This window comes from Rhineura floridana, chromosome 1, assembly GCF_030035675.1.
Source record: "Rhineura floridana isolate rRhiFlo1 chromosome 1, rRhiFlo1.hap2, whole genome shotgun sequence".
In the NCBI taxonomy this organism is placed as follows: domain Eukaryota; kingdom Metazoa; phylum Chordata; class Lepidosauria; order Squamata; family Rhineuridae; genus Rhineura; species Rhineura floridana.
In genome coordinates this window covers 321,547,199-321,566,940 of record NC_084480.1, presented here as the reverse complement: position 1 = coordinate 321,566,940, position 19,742 = coordinate 321,547,199, and the positions used below count along the sequence as shown (strand labels likewise).

Sequence of the window (19,742 nt, the reverse complement as noted above, 5' to 3'; positions counted from 1 at the left end):
GACAATCCCTGGGTTTTTGCCGTCTTGGCCAAGCTAGAAAGGACAGTTTTTTTCTCGATCCGTAGATGAGGAGCTGCGTTCAGCCTGGAGACTCACCAGGTGTGCAAGTAGGGTTGCCAGGCTCAGGGCCTGAGAATGATCCTGTATCTTAAAGAGAAGAGAAAATTCAGCCAAGTGCAGGTGTTCTTGCAACACTGTAATGGGACAAACCACAAGGTGGAACTCTCCCTTCCTCTTGCACAACTTTTAAAGATACAGAAGACCTCTTGGTTGCCAGACCCAGCCTCCAAGATGTCTTCTGTATCTTTAAAAGTTGTGCAGGGAGGAGGAAGGATTCCACCTTGTGGTTTGTCCCATTACGGTGTTGCAAGAACACCTGCACTTGGCTGAATTTTCTCTTCTCTTAAAGATACAGAATCATTCTCAGGCCCTGAGCCTGTTGAGCCTGAATGGCTAAACCAGAATGGACAGGGAAGGGGGAGGCATGAGTTTCAGGCGCCTCCGCCGCCAGAGGAAGCGGAGTTGGGAATTGTTGAGTCTGAACAGGACCTTGCAGGTGGGGGTCAGCATGCACACCAGCCAATTCCCACGGTTACCGCACTCTCCGAGGAACAGGGAGCGCCGCCCCCGGCTGATGCAGAAGACGGGGGAAGCTCCAGAGACAGTGCCATCTCCTCCCTTGCCAAGCAGTTCCCAGGAGGATTCCAGTGTGGCACAGCCCCCTGATCTTGAGCCTGTTGTTCAGGAGCAGGTGTCTTCCGATGAGCTGTTGGAAGCACGCCCTCTGTCCCCGCACGCCCGCCGCAGCGAGAAACGGACAGGGCAAAGACAGGAATTACGTAGGAGTCAGAGATTACGTGCGAAAACATCCCTTCATAAGCTTGCCACTTACAGTGTGAAGTCGTTGAGTCAACTTCCTTCACACGTTGCAGAGCATGTCTAGAGTGTAGTTAGGAATTCTAGTGAGCTAGCGCAGGGTTTTCTATGAAGCGCACTGCCTTTGATGTATCCATTACTCTAATAAAACGAGATTTGCTCGCACCTACACTCCAGCCTCGTCCTTCCGGCTCTGAACCGGACAGAGCCTGGCAACCCTATGTGCAAGCCTTTCCACTAGCCCTCCTCCCATCCCCAAGCAGGGCAACATGTTCATGTCCTCAAAGCCATACCTGGCCTGGGTGGGAGGCTGTACACATTCACACCCAGCAGTTTGGGCCACACCTTCCTGCGGATCTCATCCGTGAGGAGTCCCCCCTGGCTCAACGCTGCCACCCGAAGGCTCTCCACATCGACAGGGTCTCTCGTGAGGGCCTGGTGGATCAGCAAGCGCTTCTGCTTCTTCTGCACCCCCAGCAGCTCTGCAGAAAGGAAGAGGGAGAACAGGGGGGCTGATGGCAAGGACCTCTCCCTGCCCCCACATACACACGCATTTGCCGTGCTCCCTGCTGGAGGAATCCTCTTTAGAAGGTGACCTGGAGCTCCCCAAGACAAGTGTCACGGAGGAGCAGCTTGTGTCAAGAGACTGTGAGGTCCTGGGGTGTGTGTGTGTGTGCAGCAGACCAGCCTCCTCCTCAAGGCACAGATAGGCTCATCACAGAATCAGGAGCTGAGCGGCAACGGAATCCCAGGGACACAGGTGCCAAAACGGACAGACTCAGTCGGCTGTCAGACACCAGAATGAGGAACAAGGACTCCTTGGGAGTAAAGGGACGTTTGTGAGTAAGCTACTCATGAGTAGACCAAATTTTCACATTACCCAGATGGCCTACAGCCATGTACTGGGTGGGACTCTGAAAGCTCAGGTTTAAAAGCCTTCAGTTTCAGGCTTAGACTGCTAGAATGACATCTTATTTGTGTGGGTGTAGATTGCAGTGTGTTGCCGGAGTGTGTTTCTTAGGCTGCTGCTGGGTTTGAATATTGACCTGCTGTCAGTCTGTGATTCTGGTGCTGTCCATTGTTCACTCTCAGATGCTCTGACTGTGCACCCCTGCAGCTAGACACCCCTAAAGAAAAGGTGCAAGTAGAAGAGGCGCCCAAGAGGTTGATCCCCTGCCAGGTGCCTCTTTTTAGTTGTTTCTAGAATTTAGACTAACCACCGTGTTATGACTGCTGTTCTGTATATTTCTTTCCTCTGCCACACACATATATCGGACCAGGCCAAAGCCCAGTAGTCCTCACAGTGGCCAATCAGATGCCCACAAGTAGGCCCTGAGTGCACCAGCCCTTGCTTGCTCATTATTCAAAAGCAACTGCTGTTCAGAGGCATACTGTGGAGGCAGAATGCAGCCGTCGTGGCTAGTAGCCAGGGATGTAGTTGTCCAGGGTCACCAGAAGCTGCAGACCTCTTACTTTTTTGGGAGCAGGATCCCAATGTATGAACTAATCAGCGTGAAAGGGATGCGTGTTAGAAACTGAGAAGCATCTTCTCACTTGGCTAACAACGTGCTTCCTTTTCCTTTTGTGCTGATTGGAACCAATCAAAGTGAAATGAGGTGAGTCAGTAACTGAGAAGACTCTTCTCAGTAGCTAACACACACCTCCCCTTTCATGCTGATTGTCTCCTAGGGTAAGTGAGAAGTAGGCTTCATGGCAAAGTACCTTGGCCTCCCAAATCCTAGTCCCACACTTGGCTTCATTTCTGAATTCTTAATATCAAAATGTTTTGGGGCAATGTTTAGCCCCAAGAGAGAGAGAGAGATGTTGGGGCGGGGAGCCTATGCACATAGCACTTTTATTCTGGCTCTATAATTCTGTAATTGCAGAAAAGACAGTGAATCCTGGGGGCATGGTGTGACTATCAGGAAGGGAGCCTGTACTTCTGAATTTGCCACTACGCTAATGCTGGTAGCCACTAATACCCTCATATTCCATGAATTCATCCAATCCTCTATAAAAGCCATCCAAGTCAGTAGCCGTCACTCACCAAACTCTGTAAGGACTCACATAATTGAGCTTCCAGAGGGCAAGCTGCGTTGGCTTCTTGCAACGAACAGTTTTGTGGCAGCTTAAAGGCTTGATGGTGTCAGATGCTTTTGTGGACCACATCTGATGAAGAGGGCTTTATGTCTCTGAAAGCTACTGTGAATCTAAATCTGTTCGACTTTACGGTGCCACAAGGCTCTTCTAATTATTTTAAAATATTTTTAGGTGAATTTGGTTTCAGAGTTGTCATCCAGTATTTTAACGATGTATGTATTTCTGCCCTGACCACTTGGTTAAGGTCAGGCTATAAGTATTGGAAAGTGATTAATAACTTTGTTGGGTTTAACAAACAATGGTTGGCTTCCCAACACACCCACATGTGAAGAAACGTCTTTACGCTTGGGCTGGCCCATGGCTCAGATTCCTGCTACTCAGTGATAAGCTGGATCATTGAAAGCCTGACCGCCACCCTGAATACGCCGAGCGGAAGGGCTCCATTCCAGAGCTGGGAAAAGTTACTTTTTTGAACTACAACTCCCATCAGCCCCAGCCAGCATGGCCACTGGACTGGGCTGATGGGAGTTGTAGTTCAAAAAAGTAACTTTTCCCAGCTCTGCTCCATTCACAGGGCCTTTTAAAAGTTAGCTTCACAGAGATGCCCTTACGACGTCTTTGGTGCCTGGAACCGATTTGAAACTTCCCTGGAAGGTCCCATTCACCTACGGTGGGATGATTGGATGAATATTTTTGTCTGGTTTGACTCAGCAGCTGCTAGAAGATGCTTGGAAAAAGAGCACTGCAGAGGTTTGAATTAATGTTGCTGTGGAAGTAGGAGAGTGTGTGTGCTTGCAGAGGGAGAGATGGGACTACAGGGCCTTGTCGCTGGCTCAGCTGAGAGATTAGAAACTCTTGTCTCTTCCTCTCCTCAAACTGTTTCCTTTCCAGCTTATCATTACAAGAACTCTATCGCTAAGAACTAGTTCATGGGTTTGCTTATTTCCTCCTCCCTCACAATCCCTTTTTCCTTTCGTGTTGTGCCTTTTAGATGGTAAGCCTGAGGGAACACACTGTCTTATTACTGATATCTGTAAGCTGCTCTGAAAGTCCCCCTTTTCCCTCAGAAGATGACAAGGGTAAAAATACTTTAAAAGCCAAATGCACCGCACACTTAAAAAACACACACTCAACGCTAGAAACCCTTGAACTGATAAATTGGCAGCTGTGACAACATCATTAAATACTCCCAATTTAAATGTCTAATTGAGACAGAACTGTTTATTTGATGTTAAATTCAGGTGGGAGCCTAGGCACAGACATGATCCTTAGGCAAACGGCTAAAGGAGTGTCCCTGCCACCAGCCGCCGCAGCCTGATCCTGAAGGTCAGCAGTGGACAGAAGACATGCAGACGGGTCCACCCACCCTGCAGCCTTCTGCGCAACAGAGGATGCCCCATCCATCTCTGCCTGCTAATGTGAGCGCCGAGGCCAGAATGTCAAGACCACGAACCCTGCCGTGCGTCATGGGCGCCAATGCACATCCACCCAGCTGCATCACACCGCTTGCATCAGGGACTTCAAAGGGGCAGAGGGAGGGCCTTGTGTGGCTACTGCCGTTCCTGGCACAAGCCAGCCTTGGAACATCTGCAAGGAGATCCTAAGCTGGGATGAATTAAAGTGGAAGCAGAAGCTAATGGGAGAGAGACAGAGCACCAGCATTGAGCAGGGGCTAGCCTAGAGAGCAGGGCAACTAACCAGGAGACCCAGGTTCAGATCTTCCATTAGCCAGGAAGCTTACTGGGTGACCCACAGCCATAGCCAGTTGCTGCCTCTAACCACCCTCACAGGGTTGTTGTGAAGATCAACCGGAGAGAGGAGAACCGTGCACGCTGCCCTGATTTCCTAGAAGGAAGGGTGGGATAAAAATGTAGTAAGTCAAATAATGGGCCTCGCCTTCAGGGGCCAGAACAGCAGCAGCCCTCCATGCCTACTGAACATTCCGTGCATTCCCTGTTTTTTAATATTGGCTAATAACAGTTCTGAGACTAGCTACTTCAATCACCATTGGAAATGGAAATGGACTGCCTTCAAGATGATCCTGACTTATGGCGACCTTATGAATAGGGTGTTCATGGTAAGTGGTATTCAGAGGGGGTTTCCCATTGCCTCCCTCTGAGGCTAGTCGTCCCCAGCTGGCTAGGAGCCTGCTCAGCTTGCCACAGCTGCACAGGCCACCCCCTTCTTGTCCGCAACTGCCAGCTGGGGGGCAACTGGGCTCCTTGGGACTATGCAGCTTGCCCACAGCTACACAGGTGGCAGGGCACATAACCCCTGAGCCACTCCCTGTGGGGTGATCTTTAGCTGGCCCTTGACACCCAGCAGACACGAGCGGGGATTTCAACTCACAGACTCTGGACTCTCAGGCAGGCTCTCCTCCCCTGTGCTAAACTAGCCTCCCTCTGCTGAGGACTAGCCGCTTGCCATTCTACTTGCTGTCGCTAGTCCACAATCCGGAGCAGAAACACTGGCAGGTAAACCCGCTGTTGTCCGCCCTCCCTTGAGTCAGTGCGGCGGGAGCACAGCCGACGGGACCCAGCAACATCAGCGGCGGCGCCCCCTCGGGGGAACCCAAGCCCCGCCGTGCGGCAGTCTCCTATCAGGGCTCCGTCGGGGAGCATCAGGGTGCCGGTGGCTTCGGGCCCTAGCTCACGGGTAGCCTCGGCTGTTAGGCGCGCAAAAATAGCCCCTCGAGGGCCTGGCGCGCAGAAAGCCCACCCAGGAGGAGGCCTGCCCCATGGCATGGCGTGCCGTACCCCCCCCGGAGAACTCGGCGGGTCCGTGGTTGTCGCCTTTGCAGCCGCCAGCGAGGACCGGGGACTGCGAAAGGAGCACAGGCCAGGCGGCTAGGCAGGCGGGCGCCCCTCCACCCACAGACGGCGCTGCAAACCAAGGCAGGGCGCCGTCCGTTCGGACAGGCGATCGCGGGGCCAAGCATGGCACGGTTGCAGCAGCGCAGGGCACGGCAGGGCCTGGACAGCTGTGCCCGGGCCGGGGGCAGCAGCACGTTGCTAACCCCCTCCCGAGCGCTTCTCCGGCCGCACCTGCGCCACCCACCGACCGACTGACCGAACAGCCCTCGCCTCACCTCCTGCCCGGGGCCCACAGCCCGGACTCTGCCCGCTTCTCCGGCTCCCACTCATCGCCCTGTCCAGTGTCCGCAGCACCATTCCCAGCCGGCGGAAGAAATTCCCCCCTCCTGCCGCCCCTATTGGAGCAGACGGCGACGCCCGGGTGTCCCATTGGATGGTGGCCCCGTCCTTCTGCTCTACGGGGCCGAAACGAGGGACTTCGCCGCGCAAGGCCTCTCGGGAGTTGTAGTTTCTGAGGGGCGGCTTAGCCAGCTGAATCGAAAGCCGCCCCGGTTCAAGAGTGCCACGAACGCATCAAGAAGCGGGGAAACGGCCGCCGCCGGGGTCAGCGGGACGGGCCTGGCGGGCCTTCTGGCGCCCACTCGACTTCGAACGGGCTTGAGACAGGCAATATATAATTGCAGTCCCTTCCTCCCCGCCGTTTGTGTGTGTGTGTGTGTTCGTTCATGGGCTTTGCCTATGGGCTTGGTTGAAGAATCGGAAGCCACCGATGCCAGTCAGGCTATCGGGGATCATAGAATCACAGAACAGTAGAGTTGGAAGGGGCCTATAAGGCCATCAAGTCCAACCCCCTGCTCAATGCAGAAATCCAAATCAAAGCATTCCCGACAGATAGCTGTTCAGCTGCCTCTCAATGAGCCCCAAACCCTTGAAGGCTGTCCAGTTTCCAGCACAAAATATCAGCAGAGGCGACAAAACAATATATAGGCTTCTGAAACCACAAATCGGCAATCTTGACAAAAAAAAGAAGTGAAGCAACCAGTTGCAAAACATTTCAACACTGAGGGCCACAGTCTGTTGGACTTTTCTGTAACAGCGATAGAGATGCCAACAGATCCAGCAGCATTGACCAAAAGGGAAGACTTTTGGATGTACTCTCTGGACACATTGGCACCACATGGCCTGAACCTGGAGGACAGTACCAGCACTACGTAGCTTCTGCAAATGAAGCCCCTCTGAGCAGTCCATCCTCAAAGCTCTATAACTGCCACCTTGGTAGAAGCATTTGTGTGTTAGCAGCTGATGAAGATGGAAGCCGAAATGTTTTGGTGGTACAATAAAACCTTCTGTTTTGTTAATCAGAATTATGTGTGTGTGTACACCAGTTAACAAAGTAGATCCGTTCCTGGCCATTACTTCCTTAACAGAAACGTTGGTACCAAAGGTAGGAATAACATGGAAAGAATAGGGGTAGGTTCCTACACCTGCTCATAGATGGTGCGGGCAGCTTCAACAGGGGCTTTAAAGGGTGCTTGTCTGGCACATACCCACTCAGGGAGTTCAAGGCTGTCTGCACAGGGTCAGCTCATGCTAAGACAGCTGCTCCAGTCAGTTTCCCTTTTGTGGTGAACCACTCCTAGCTACTGTTTTGGAAGGCTACAGAGGCAGACAAGATTTGGCCAAAACTAGGGGAGGGAGTCAGGATTGCGGATTTCTTTTACGGCCCCTTAGCACCCCCCCCATTTGAAAGCAGCCGGTGATAATGATTGGCCAAAGGTCACAAACTGGCTGAATGGGAACTCAGTTTAAGAGACACACATGCACCATTGCTGGCTTCAGTGCACCTCCATCTCTGTTTTCTGAAAGCCGCTATACAGGACTCCAGGCAAACTCCTTCCCCTTTTAGTCCAAAACTTTGGAAGTTGCAGCTCCAGCAAGTTTTACCTTCAAGTCAGCTTCACACTGACTTCAAAACTAATTGGCCATCAACTCTATTGCCACTCCAGGTGTGTCCAATGAAAATGCTTTATATTCCCCCTTCCTCCCAGCAGGAGCTCAGGGTGGCGGCATTTTTTCCATTCTTCCCCAATAATGTCTCTCACCTCAATCCATAGTTCTTCTGGTTCTCTATCAACTAAGTTTAAAGCCTCAAATCTGTTCCTTATTTGCTCTTTATATTCTTCTGGGATGTTATTTAAATTGTATTTTGGCATTATGAGTGCTTTGTTGTTCTTCTTTAGCTTTACTCTAATTTTCAATATTACCAATTAATTCGTGATCTGTACTGCAGTCTGCTCCTGGTCTTGTTTTTGAAGAAAGTATGGAACATCTCCATCTTCTGCTACCAATTATATAATCAATTTGATTCCTATATTGACCATTTGATGATGTCCACGTGTACAGTCATCTTTTTGGTGGCTCATAAAATGTGTTGGCAAGAAAGAAATTACTGGCTTCACAGAATTCAGTGTCTTTCTCCTGCTTCATTTCTGTCTCCTAGGCCCCATTTCCCCACAATTCCTAGTTCTTCTCTGTTCCCTACTTTTACATTCCAGTCCCCCATGATTATCTGCACATCTTGTTTTGGCGTGTGATCCATTTCTTCTTTGTACTTCTCGGCCTTCTAATTACAAAACAGATGAACATGTGTTTGTAGTGCTAATTACTCAACCCCTAATAGCTAAAGATGTTTTTGTGATGATAAGAAAGCAATTTTCTTTGTGCTTCTGAAAAGCTACTATAGATGTGTGTTGAAAACTGCTTGGAACGGAGAACTTTGAGCTTGCATGGAGCCTCCGTGCCTGTCTACACTTCTCTTCAAGCAGCTGCTTGTTGTATTTTAACAAAGTGCCTCTGGCAAGATCTGATTTAAACACAACACAAAGCTCTATTTCTTCCACAGCCCTAAGTAGTCTGTTTTTATTTCTCTCATTCATCTCTCTGGAAGAAAGCAGACAGGTTGCAATACCCCAAGAGTCGACTTGCATGGTCTTGCAGTTGCACTTCTGGTGTCTCCCTCAGGATCCTCTATGCCAGGCTTCACCAACCTGCTGCCTTCCAAATGTTTTGGACTACAACTTCCATCAGCTCCAGCACCAGGTTGGCAAAGCCGGCTCTGCCATTGTAAGCTGTCCCTGGACACAAGGGAGGATGAGACTGGAGGACAGCCTGTGGTGGAAGAGTTACAGAAGACCCCGTGCGACAACGAGCAAGAGGCTGAAGCTCAATCAAGCAGGGACAATGAAACCTCGCCCCACAACAAGAAGAGAAGAGTACTAGTAGTGTGAGACTCCCTACTGCGTGGGATCGAAACCCAAGTATGCTGAGAAGATCTGTGGACTCGCCAGGTATGCTGTCTACCAGGAGGACGGAATAGAGATGTGACGGAAGGGTTGCCATCACTCATCAAGCCCACCGACAGGTATCCCTTTCTCCTCATCCATGTAGAAACAAATGACACTGCCACACGGAGCTATGAAGAAATCACATCAGACTTTGAAGCTCTGGGAAGGAAACTCAAGGATTCTGGGGGCCAGATAGTTTTTTCATCCATCCTTCCAGTACTTAAAAGAGGAGTAGAAAGGGAAAGAAAAATACTCTGTGTGAGTGAATGGCTACGAACGTGGTGTAGACGTGAGAGATTTGGATTCTGGGACCACGGGCTATACTTCCTGGAAGATGGACTGCTTGCAAGTGATGGGTTGCATCTTACAAGAACTGGGAAGAATGTGTTTGGCCACAGCATGGAGAAGTTCATCAAGAGGGCTTTAAACTGAATCCTGAGGGGGAGGGAGACGTAAACTTGGTGGTAATGACTGATGAAGGCTTGTGCACAGTAAAGGGGACCGAGAGATCGGCACTAGTAGGGCCCAGTAACAGTCCTCAGAAAAATGTAGTAAGGAAGCCAAGCCATAAATCACATGGTCTTCGATGTCTGTATACTAATGTGCAGAGCATGGGAAACAAGCAGGACGAACTTGAACTCTTAATACAAGAGGGTAATTACAACTTGATAGATATAACTGAAACTTGGTGGGATGACTCCCATGACTGGAATACAGCAATTGAAGGATATAACTTGTTCAAAAAGAACAGAAGGAATAAAAAGAGAGGTGGACTCGTGCTATATGTTAAAAATATATATCCCTGCACAGAAATACAGGATAAGCTTGGTAGCTCCACCGAAAGTATCTGGACTAAAATTAATGGGGCAAGTAACAAAAGGAATGTGGTGCTTGGAGTCTACTACCGACCACCCAATCAAGGAGAAGACAAGAATGTAACTTTTGAAAAGCAAATTGCCAATGTTTCAAGGAGGCATGATATCGTAGTAATGGGGGACTTCAATTATCCCGATATCTGTTGGGAGACAAACTCTGCCAAACACAACCCCTCCAAGAAATTTCTGACATGTGTTGGAGATAACTTTCTCCTACAGAAAGTGGAGGACGCAACCAGAGGATCAGCTATCCTGAACTAGATTCTAACCAATAGAGATGATTTGGTGGATGAAGTGGCAGTTACAGGAACTCTAGGAGAAAGTGACCAAGCTATACTAGAGTTCTTGATTTTAACAGACGCAAAAGCTGAGAGTAGCCATACGCGCACTCTGGATTTCAGGAAAGCTGATTTTAATAAACTCAGAACAATTGTAAGTACGGTTCCATGGCAAGCCACCCTAATGAGAAGAGGAGTCCAAGATGGGTGGGAGTTTCTAAAAAAGGAAATTCTAAAAGCGCAATGGCAAGCAATTCCAACAAGGAAAAAAGGGGGGAAACAACAGAAGAAGCCAATGTGGCTTCACAAAAAGCTTAGAGATGATCTGAAAACAAAGGAGGGCACACACAGGAAGTGGAAGGAAGGCCAGGCCACAAAGGAAGAGTACAGGCAGGTACCACAGAATTGCCAGGATGGTGTCAGGAAGGCTAAAGCTGAGAGTGAGCCGAGGCCAGCGAGAGATGCCAAAAGCAACAAAAAAGCTTTCTTCAGGTACGTCCATAGTAAAAGACAGAGAAAAGAAATGGTGGCACAGCTACTCAATGAGGATGGCAAAATGATAACAGATGACAAAAGGCAGAAGTGCTTGTGATGTTCCTGCTTATAGTGTAAATATGGTAAGTGCTGTTTATAATAATAATAATAAAATTTTATTTAGCAGACGCCCATCTGTCCGACTGAACGGACACTCTGGGCGACGTACAATATAAAATACAATATAAAATACAATCTGCTCATATACATAATCATCACATTATTAATATCATAACATCTCATCTGAAGACCATCTTACATTAATACAGTGTAAAACCTAACCCACCCCAGAGATCCCATAGGCCTGCCTGAAGAGCCAGGTCTTCAAGGCTCGGCGAAAAGTCAACAGGGAGGGGGCATGCCGAAGGTCAAAGGGAAGAAAGTTCCAGAGGGTGGGGGCCACGATTGAAAAAGCCCTCTCCCTGGTCCGCACCAACCTAGCTGTCTTAGTCGGTGGGACCGAGAGAAGGTCCTGTGAGGCTGATCTTGTTTGGCGGCATATTTGGTGATACTGGAGGCGCTCCTTCAGATAAACTGGGCCGGAACCGTATAGAGTTTTAAAGGTTAAAACCAACACCTTGAATTGGGCCCGGTATACAACTGGCAACCAGTGTAATTCAATCAACACTGGGGTGATATGATCGTGGCGGCGGGTCTGCTTTATTAAGCGTGCCGCCGCATTTTGTACCAGCTGGAGTTTCCGGACCGTCTTCAAGGGTAACCCCACGTAGAGCGCGTTACAGTAGTCTAATCGAGAGGAGATCAGGGCATGTATCACTCGTGGGAGCAGATGTATGGGAAGATAGGGTCGCAGCCTCTGTACTAGATGAAGTTGGTACCAAGCTGCCCGGCTCACTGCAGAAACCTGAGCCTCCATAGACAGCTGGGAGTCCAAGATGACCCCGAGACTGCGGACCTGGTCCTTCAGGGGCAAACTCACCCCATTAAGTATCAGGTCAAAATCACCCAACCTTCCCTTGTCCCCCACTAGTAATACCTCAGTCTTATCGGGGTTCAGCTTCAGCCTGTTCTCTCCCATCCATCCACTTACAGACTCCAGGCACTTGGACAAGGTATCCACAGCCAACTCTGGTGAAGATTTAAATGAGAGATAGAGCTGCGTGTCATCCGCATATTGGTGACACTGCAGCCCAAAACTCCTGATGATGGCTCCCAGCGGTTTCATATAAATGTTAAATAGCATGGGAGAGAGGACAGAACCCTGTGGCACACCACAGTTGAGGGGCCAAGGGTCTGAAACCTCATATATATATATATATTTATATAGAAGACATATGGTAAGTGGAGTGAAAGAGGAGGGGGGAGTACATGAGCAGTAGAATGCTGGATGATTGGCTGAGCGTTTGAGTGGCTGGGAGTATAAATGGAAGAATGACAGTTGAATCTGGGTGGATGTTGGGAGTGTGGAGAAAGAGGTGTTTGAGGGTTGAGGTCAGGAGTGTGGAGAAAGAGGGAGTTGGAATTCTGATTAATAATAAGTCAAGTACAAAACAGGAATAGATGAAACCATACGCTTGTGAAACATTCTAAAAATAATCTTGTTATATCTGATATTTAATAAATACTTATTTGGTTTACCAAAGGCCTGATCCTTGGCTGGGGGATATACATACCAGAAGGGAGGGCAAGGTAATTACCAAGGCTGAACAGAAACTGTATCTAATGGTGGCAGCCGTGAAGGGAGGAATAATAACAATTCAAGTATCCAGAGCAACCCAGGGTTGTATGCGTTATCGATAAAGATACAAGGAGGTTGGGAACAGCATAAGCACGCAGTCACAAAAGTAACCAGCTAGAGAGAGACTCAGGCAAAGTCTCTGGGAGTATTGGTTATAGGATGTGACTGGTGGTGTTGCCTAGCAGGGGGATCTAGTGAGATCTGTGCTAGAGCGGAGTGAGAAACCATATAAAGGACGGTCCGGACTGGTGGTATCCCTGGTGGTGCCTAGTGAAAGGCAGTAGCCACAAGCAGGTGGGAACCTGACAGGGAGAACCAGGGAAGGACGTCACAGTGCTCAATTCCTGCTTTGGCTCAGTCTTCTCCCAAAAAAGGGTCTATGACCCTCCCGGGAAACATGAAGTAGAAAGGGCGGGATTGGAGCTTGAAACTGATAGGCACACAGTCAAGGAATAACTAACCAGTTTGAATGAGTTCAAATCAGCAGTGCCTGATAAACTGCATCCTGGAGTATTGAAGGAACTGGCTGAAGAACTCTCAGAACCGCTGTCTATTATCTATGCGAAATCATGGAGGACAGGTGAAGTGCCAGATGACTGGAGAAGAGCTAATGTTTTCTCTATCTTCAAAAAGGGCAAAAAGAAGGAACTGGGGAACTACAGACCAGTCAGCCTAACATCAATCCCTGGAAAAGCTCTGGAGCAGATTATAAAGTAGTCAATCTGTAAGCACCTTGAAAGCAATGCAGTGATTACTAGGAGCCAACATGGATTTATGGAGAAGAAATCCTGCCAAACTAATCTTATCTTGTTGTTTGATCGGGTAACCTCCCTTGTGGACTGTGGGAATGCTGTGGACATAATATATCTCGACTTCAGCAAAGCTTTTGACAAAGTGACCCATGATATTCTGATTAGCAAGTTAATTAAATGTGGGCTGGATGGAACAACTATCAGGTGGATCCACAGTTGGCTCCAGAATTGTACTCGAAAAGTGCTTATCAATGGTTCCTTCTCAAACTGGGCAGAAGTAACAAGTGGGGTACCACAGGGCTCAGTCCTGGGCCCAGTGCTCTTCATCATTTTTATTAACGACTTGGATGAGGAGATACAGAGCATGGTTATCAAATTTGCAGCTGACACAAAATTGGGAGGCACAGCTAATACCTTGGAAGACAGAAACAAAATTCAAAGGCACCTTGATAGGCTGGAGCATTGGGCTGAAAACAACAGAATGAAATTCAACCTGGATAAGTGCAAAGTTCTACACTTAGGAAAAAGAAACCAAATGCACAGTTATAAGATGCGGAATACTTGGCTCAGCAATACGACATGCAAGAAGGATCTTGGAATTGTCACTGATCACCAGCTGAATATGACCCAACAGTTCCGTTCTTCCATACACACACACTGCAGCTAAGGGGCCAGAAATAATTTATAATCTCTCTGTTTCTCTGTCTCTCTCTCTGTCTCTCGCTCTGTGTGTGTGTGAGAGAGAGAAAGAGAGAGAGAGAGAGAGGAAGTGAGCAGGGAGCTAAATGGGCTGAAAATGCTCTTGAGATCCGTCTCTCTGGAGATGTGGTCTGAGGTAGTGCATCTGATGCCTGACACCGTAATGGGAGCTGGCTTGTGTTCTGCTTATATATTTGTAAATATAGTAATACCTCAGTTAACAAAGTAGATGCGTTCCTGGACATTGCTTCTTTCACAGACACTTTGGTTCCAGAGGTAGGAATAACATGGAAAGAATAGGGGTAGGTTCCTACATAACAAAAGGAGAAGGAGAGCAGGTCAACATATTTCAGCACACTTTTTATTCAAAATTGACAATATGCATGTCTGAAATGAAACATCCACGCCAGGTAAGCCTTCACTTGAAGGCTTCTTCCAAAATGCATCCAGGGATGCCTGCCTTGCCTTTTTTCTTTTATCATTGCATCTTGCTATAGCAAGTTATAGCTTTGAGCACAGTTCTCCTTTCCATACACTCGAGCAGGCAGGCAGGGGGCAGCCGCCACCACCAGCCTGTGCTTGATCTCTCCCTCTCTGCCATCCTCTCCTACACTCGAGCAGAGGCATCTGTAGTAAACAGCGCTTCCAGGGCACCTGAAACAGTATTTACCGTGGAAGCACATGTGCCACTTGGAAAGGAGCACCATTCCAGTCACATGCAAGAGGGCTGCATGCAGCAGCTGCAATCCCGTAGACAAGGAGCCACATTCTGACTGTAGAGGAGGATGGCAGGCAGGCAGGCAGGCAGGGAGAGAGAGAGAGAGAGAGAGAGAGAGATAAGTGTCTGCAGTGATCTCTCTTCTGAAAGTAAGCCAAGCTCTGGAAGTGCTGCCCTCAGAACTTTCCACCAGGCAGGGAAGTGCGGAAGCATGTAATGTTTGAATCTATGGGGCCACACTGTCAAGAGCTTCAAGGGGTGGGTAATAAATGAGCAATGGTGCGAATTTCATGCCAGTGTGGCGAAGTGGTTAGTTTAGAGTGTTGGACTGAGACTGGGGTTCCAATCTCTGCTCAACCGTGAAGCTCACTGGGTGACCTTGGGCCAGCCACTGCCTCTCAGCCTAACCTACCTCACAGGATTGTTGAGAGATACACACCACCTTGAGCTCCTTGAAGGAAAAAAAATGGAAATGAACTGCTTTCAAGTCAATCTCAACTTATGGCGACCCTATGAATAGGGTTTTCATGGTAAGCAGAATTCAGAGGGAGTTTACCATTGCCTCCCTCTGAGGCTGAGAGACAATGACTGGGCCAAGGTCACCCAGCAAGCTTCATGGCTGTGTGGGGATTCGAACCCTGGTCTCTCAGGTCGTAGTCCAGCACCTTAACCGCTAATGCAAAGAGTGGTTGATTGTTGGAACGGTTCCGAAATGGTTAACTCTCTGCAGGGCTGCTTCTCCCCGCCCCCGCCCCCCGGCGCGCCCGTTTAAGCCGGAGGGCGGGCAAGAGACTTTATCTCCCAGCATGCTCGCGGCACTCCAGAGAGGACAAAAGGCGCCCTGTCCGCCGCTTCCCGGCCGTAGAGACTACATCTCCCGTGGTGCCTCACGCGGCGGCTGGGCTACGGTGTCCGGCAGACATGGAGGCTGTTTCCGAGGGGGCGGGGCCCGACTTGCTGGCGGCGGCGGCGGCTGTGGAAGGGCTCGCGGAGGAGCACCCGGAGCCTCCAGCCGCTGGAGAGATGGTCGAGCGAGGAGGAGGAGGGTCCCCTCCGCAGCAACGGAGACGGGCCGCCGGAGGTGGAGGGGATGCCCGGAGAGGCGCAGGAGATGGCGCGGGTCCCCCCGACGGCGCTGTCGTCGCCGCCGATAACGACTTCAGGTGCGCCTCCCGAGGAACGGAGTGAGTGTGTGTGTGTGTGTGTGAGCAGCTGGGAGGGGGCAACTCTGTAGTCCTCCCTCCCTCCCGCTCCATAAATCCGGGGGGGGCGTCGTTGCAGCTCCCCCTCCCAATCCAGAGGGCGCTGGAGGTCTCGTCTCCGATCCAGCCACAGTTGCCCTTTGGACGGGCTGGGCTCCCCGGGTCCAGCCTCGCCTTGCCGGCCCCCACGGCTCTCCCAGGCGGAGAGGGGACAGCAGGGGACCCCGGTCCCGCGGCGGTGTGCCCCTCCCCTTGGGAGGCTGTTGGGCCGCGGTCTCCGCCTCCCTCCTGAGCCCCTCCTCTGTTTTTTCAGCGCCCCCCCCTTCTGTGGGGAAGACGCATGTGGGCGAAGTCTTTGCTGGGAGGGGAGGAGCTGGTTATGCTGGGGCTCTGGGGGTCTCCAAAGCGCCCCGCCCCTGGCGGCGTGTACTGAATAACCTGCGTGTTTGGGGGGAGGGGAGAAATGTGGCACCTGTTGCCCGGTACGTGGCGAGGTGTCTGGGGTCGCTGTCCTTTTCTTTCTTTCTCTCCCCACCCGTGGGGTTATGCCCTTTCACCCTGCCTCGGAGGGGGTGTTTGCAGAGCTCCTCTCCCCCTCCCCCTCCCCGCAAATATGTTTGCCATAGGAGGGGCTCTGGGTGCCTTGCTCAGATGGCTTCTCTGGGGCAACCGTTTTAGGCTGCTGCTGGCCCCCGCTTTGCACACTAGGCAAGCGCCAAGCTGCAGGTACAGAGCGGTGTGGGCCTCCTTGTGGGTCCTGTGTTTGTGCTCCTTGACCCCAATAAAGCACTTAAGGGGCGTAGCAGGGCAATGCAAAGGTCTGTTGGCATGGCCAGGGTGTGGACCCTGGCATCTTCCCTGCATGGGTTCAACTTCTGAACTCTGTCTCCTGCTGCCTGCCTTCCTCCTCTCTTTCTGTGCTTGTCTCCGGCTCTTCTCTCTCCCCTCCCTCCCCCCATGGCAGACTTGCCTGTGCTGGGTGTGACTCATCCTGCCATTCGCTCCTGTTTGAGCCCTGTGGTTTGTTTCCTGCTTGCCCCAGAAACCACATAGCCTTGGGGTCATGTGCTCTCTGTGTGCAGACTTGCCTATTATCTGTAGCTCCAGATTGTGGCTTGGGGGAACTCTGGAAACACGGGTGGGGTTCAGGGGCAAAGAAATGTGGCCCAGACAGTTGCCCAGCTTGACAAAGCTGTGACTGCCCTGCTGGCCCTCTCCTGGGTGTGGGTGTGTGTGCTGCTGCTGGAAAGGCCTCCTTTAGCCACCTTGCTCACCTTGAAAACAGAGCCAGGCAGGGTTTCTGCAAAAAGGGTGCCCCAAACTCAGCAGAGCACCTGTCTTTGCTTGGGAAGTTTCAGGTGTCAGGAGTATGGATCTTTTTGCCGTATGTGGCAGAGGTCTTGCTGGCACACGCAGAATCAAATTTGGGCTGAGTTGTGGCCTTGCTTGGGAGGATGCGTTTGGTTGGATGATTTCCGGCACTGGTGTTTTAAGTGCCTCAAGTCCTCCCATGCTGCTTTGCATCCACTTAGAAGGGGTGGGGGTCTTCTTCCTGCAACCCCAACTTAACAAAGTTTCTGTCTGGTGCTTCGTTTACCAAATGTTGGCTGGGGCTGATGGGAATTGTTGTAAAACCATATCTAGAGGGCCACAGGTTTCCTTGCGCCGGTCTAGGAGAACCATTGAAGTTGCGCTCGCCCTGCTTTCTCCCAGCTTAGATCATCCGTGAAGATGGCCACGGCAATCTGGGTGTCACAAATCAGTCCTGAACTCCAATTTGAAAGTAGAAACTTTGTCTCGTCCAAGAGTGCCTGGACATATATGGTAACCATCTTGCTTAGGAAGGGAATACTGGCAGCTGTTTTTAAATTGTTTTAAATTGTGTTTTTAAATTGCTTGTTGTGTTTTTAAATTTGTATATTTGTTTTTAATGTTTTTAATTGCTGTAAACTGCCCAGAGAGCTTCGGCTATGGGGCTGTATATAAATGTAATAAATAAATAAATACTGTAATAATGAAGATCCTTCAGGTCCAGAGTAGGCTTCTCCAGGAGCACCAACTGCTGCCTGTCTCAAAGCAGATGGCAGGACTCCCTCCGTCTAAAAGGCATTTATATTGTATTTTTATACCTGTGTTTATTTTTCTTGTAAGCCGCCTTGAGGGCCTTTGGCCAAAAGGCGGGGGAATAAATAAAATTTAATAATCATAATCATAATAATTTATCGCCATCTGGACCCAGCTGGTCAGGCCCTTCTGTCTTGATGTCAAGAGGGGCAAGATGCCCAAGGATTTTGTCCATGTGCTTGGGCCCAATCCTGCTTCTTCTGTCTGAGTGAAGAATGTGATTGGGAAACTGTTCATAATCTGCCCCTTTTATCAACTGTTATAGGTGGGGAAAGATGCACTGCAGGGGGTCACACCAGCCAGGTGGGCAGCCAGCCAGGTGATCAGTCTCCCCCTTTCTGGTCTTTCTTTCAAACTCAGTGGCTTTGCCAGCTGTCCGCCAGCCCTGTTGGTGGCAATGCTGAATGCAGTTCAGTTTAAACAAGTGTAAAGGGTTAAGGTGTTGGACTACGGCCTGGGAGACCAGGGTTCGAATCCCCACAGAGTCACGAAGCTCACTGGGTGACCTTGGGCCAGTCACTGCCTCTCAGCCTCAGAGGAAGGCAATGGTAAACCACCTCTGAATACTGCTTACCATGAAAACCCTCTTCATAGTGTCGCCATAAGTCAGGATCGACTTGAAGGCAGTCCATCATCATCATCAAAGGGATGCATGTTGGGACAAAAAACCTTAATTTCACATAGTTGCACATGGGGTCTGCACTGGTGGTGACTTCCCAGAAATGAGACCTTGGGGTCGTAGTGGATAGCTTGATGAAGATGTTGACCCAGTGTGCAGTGGCTGTGAAAAAGGCAAATTTCATGCTACAGACAGGAGCAGAGAATTGCTCTTGCCCCCCGCTCCTGCTTCTGGACTTCCTATGGGTGTCTGGTTGGCCACTGTGAGAATAGGATGCTGGACTCGATGGGCCATTGGCCTGATCCAGTAGGCTTTTCTTATTTTCTCATGTTCTTATTTAGTTGCTAAACTTATGTAGGACAAGCCTTCTTACGTGCAAAGCGACACTGCCTTGGAGGGGCTGCACTTGGCTGGGAATGGTGCATGACGAATGCAGACATGGTCTGGGACTTGCATGTGAGCCTTGCTCGTAAAGCACAGTGGCCCCTGGAGAAGGCCTGAAGGTGTGTGATGATGCAGCAGCGCCCTTGCTTCAAGCAGAGCAGGTCTGGATCTCTCTGGTGTCTGGATGAAGGCCTTCCAGGGAGCCTTGTATATATATATTGCCTTGAGTGCCAGAGAGGAAAACTTTAATTATAATAACTGTAGAGGGGTTTGGGGAGGTATAGTTGGAATGTGGGGGTGGGGAGCTTAGGCTGGAGGATGATGGGTTAGACCAACTTGTTGTGTACATTTTAAGGCATGGGATGGGTGTTGAAACGCAGATGCTTCTGGGCTACTACACGGCAAGAGGCATTCACTGTGGCATAAAAAGGAATCTTCTCCAAGACTGGACTGCCAGTCCCTGGTGATCCTATGCTTGGTTGTGTTAGCTTGTTAGCACCGCAGTACCGGGGAGACCAAGATCCTGTAGATAAGCGGACCTATTCAGCAGGTTTGGATCCTGCCTCTCCTTGGAGTTCAGCCAGCTATTGGCTGCTTTACCAGTCTGAGAATCTGGACAGATACATGTTGCAACAGGCTTCAGCAGTCTGTGCCACACCCACTCTCCAAACAGAGGAGGTGGACGCTCTCTTTCAAGCTGCCTGGACTGTTTGCCGCCCCTGCTT

At 50.1% G+C, this 19,742-nt stretch overlaps 2 protein-coding genes across 3 annotated transcripts in view; one reads left to right on the top strand and one right to left on the bottom strand.

Moving 5' to 3' along the window:
* The window catches only part of LOC133375508 (TBC1 domain family member 20-like), a 31,528-nt gene extending 25,272 nt beyond the window's left edge, over positions 1-6,256 (bottom strand). The window contains exons 1-2 of one of the 2 annotated variants that reach the window (XM_061607170.1): positions 6,065-6,256; positions 1,170-1,358 (exon numbers count right to left, since the gene is read on the bottom strand). In XM_061607170.1, the coding sequence (XP_061463154.1) occupies positions 1,170-1,358; positions 6,065-6,146 (271 nt within the window). In that variant the 5' untranslated portion in view covers positions 6,147-6,256. The remainder of the gene's footprint in view (positions 1-1,169; positions 1,359-6,064) is intronic. The other variant, XM_061607171.1, reaches the window with a different exon arrangement.
* A 9,244-nt stretch (positions 6,257-15,500) lies between these two features.
* The window catches only part of DGAT1 (diacylglycerol O-acyltransferase 1), a 38,993-nt gene continuing 34,751 nt past the window's right edge, over positions 15,501-19,742 (top strand). Inside the window, exon 1 of the mRNA XM_061607169.1 lies at positions 15,501-15,872. Coding sequence (XP_061463153.1) covers positions 15,610-15,872 — 263 coding nt within the window. The 5' untranslated portion in view covers positions 15,501-15,609. The remainder of the gene's footprint in view (positions 15,873-19,742) is intronic.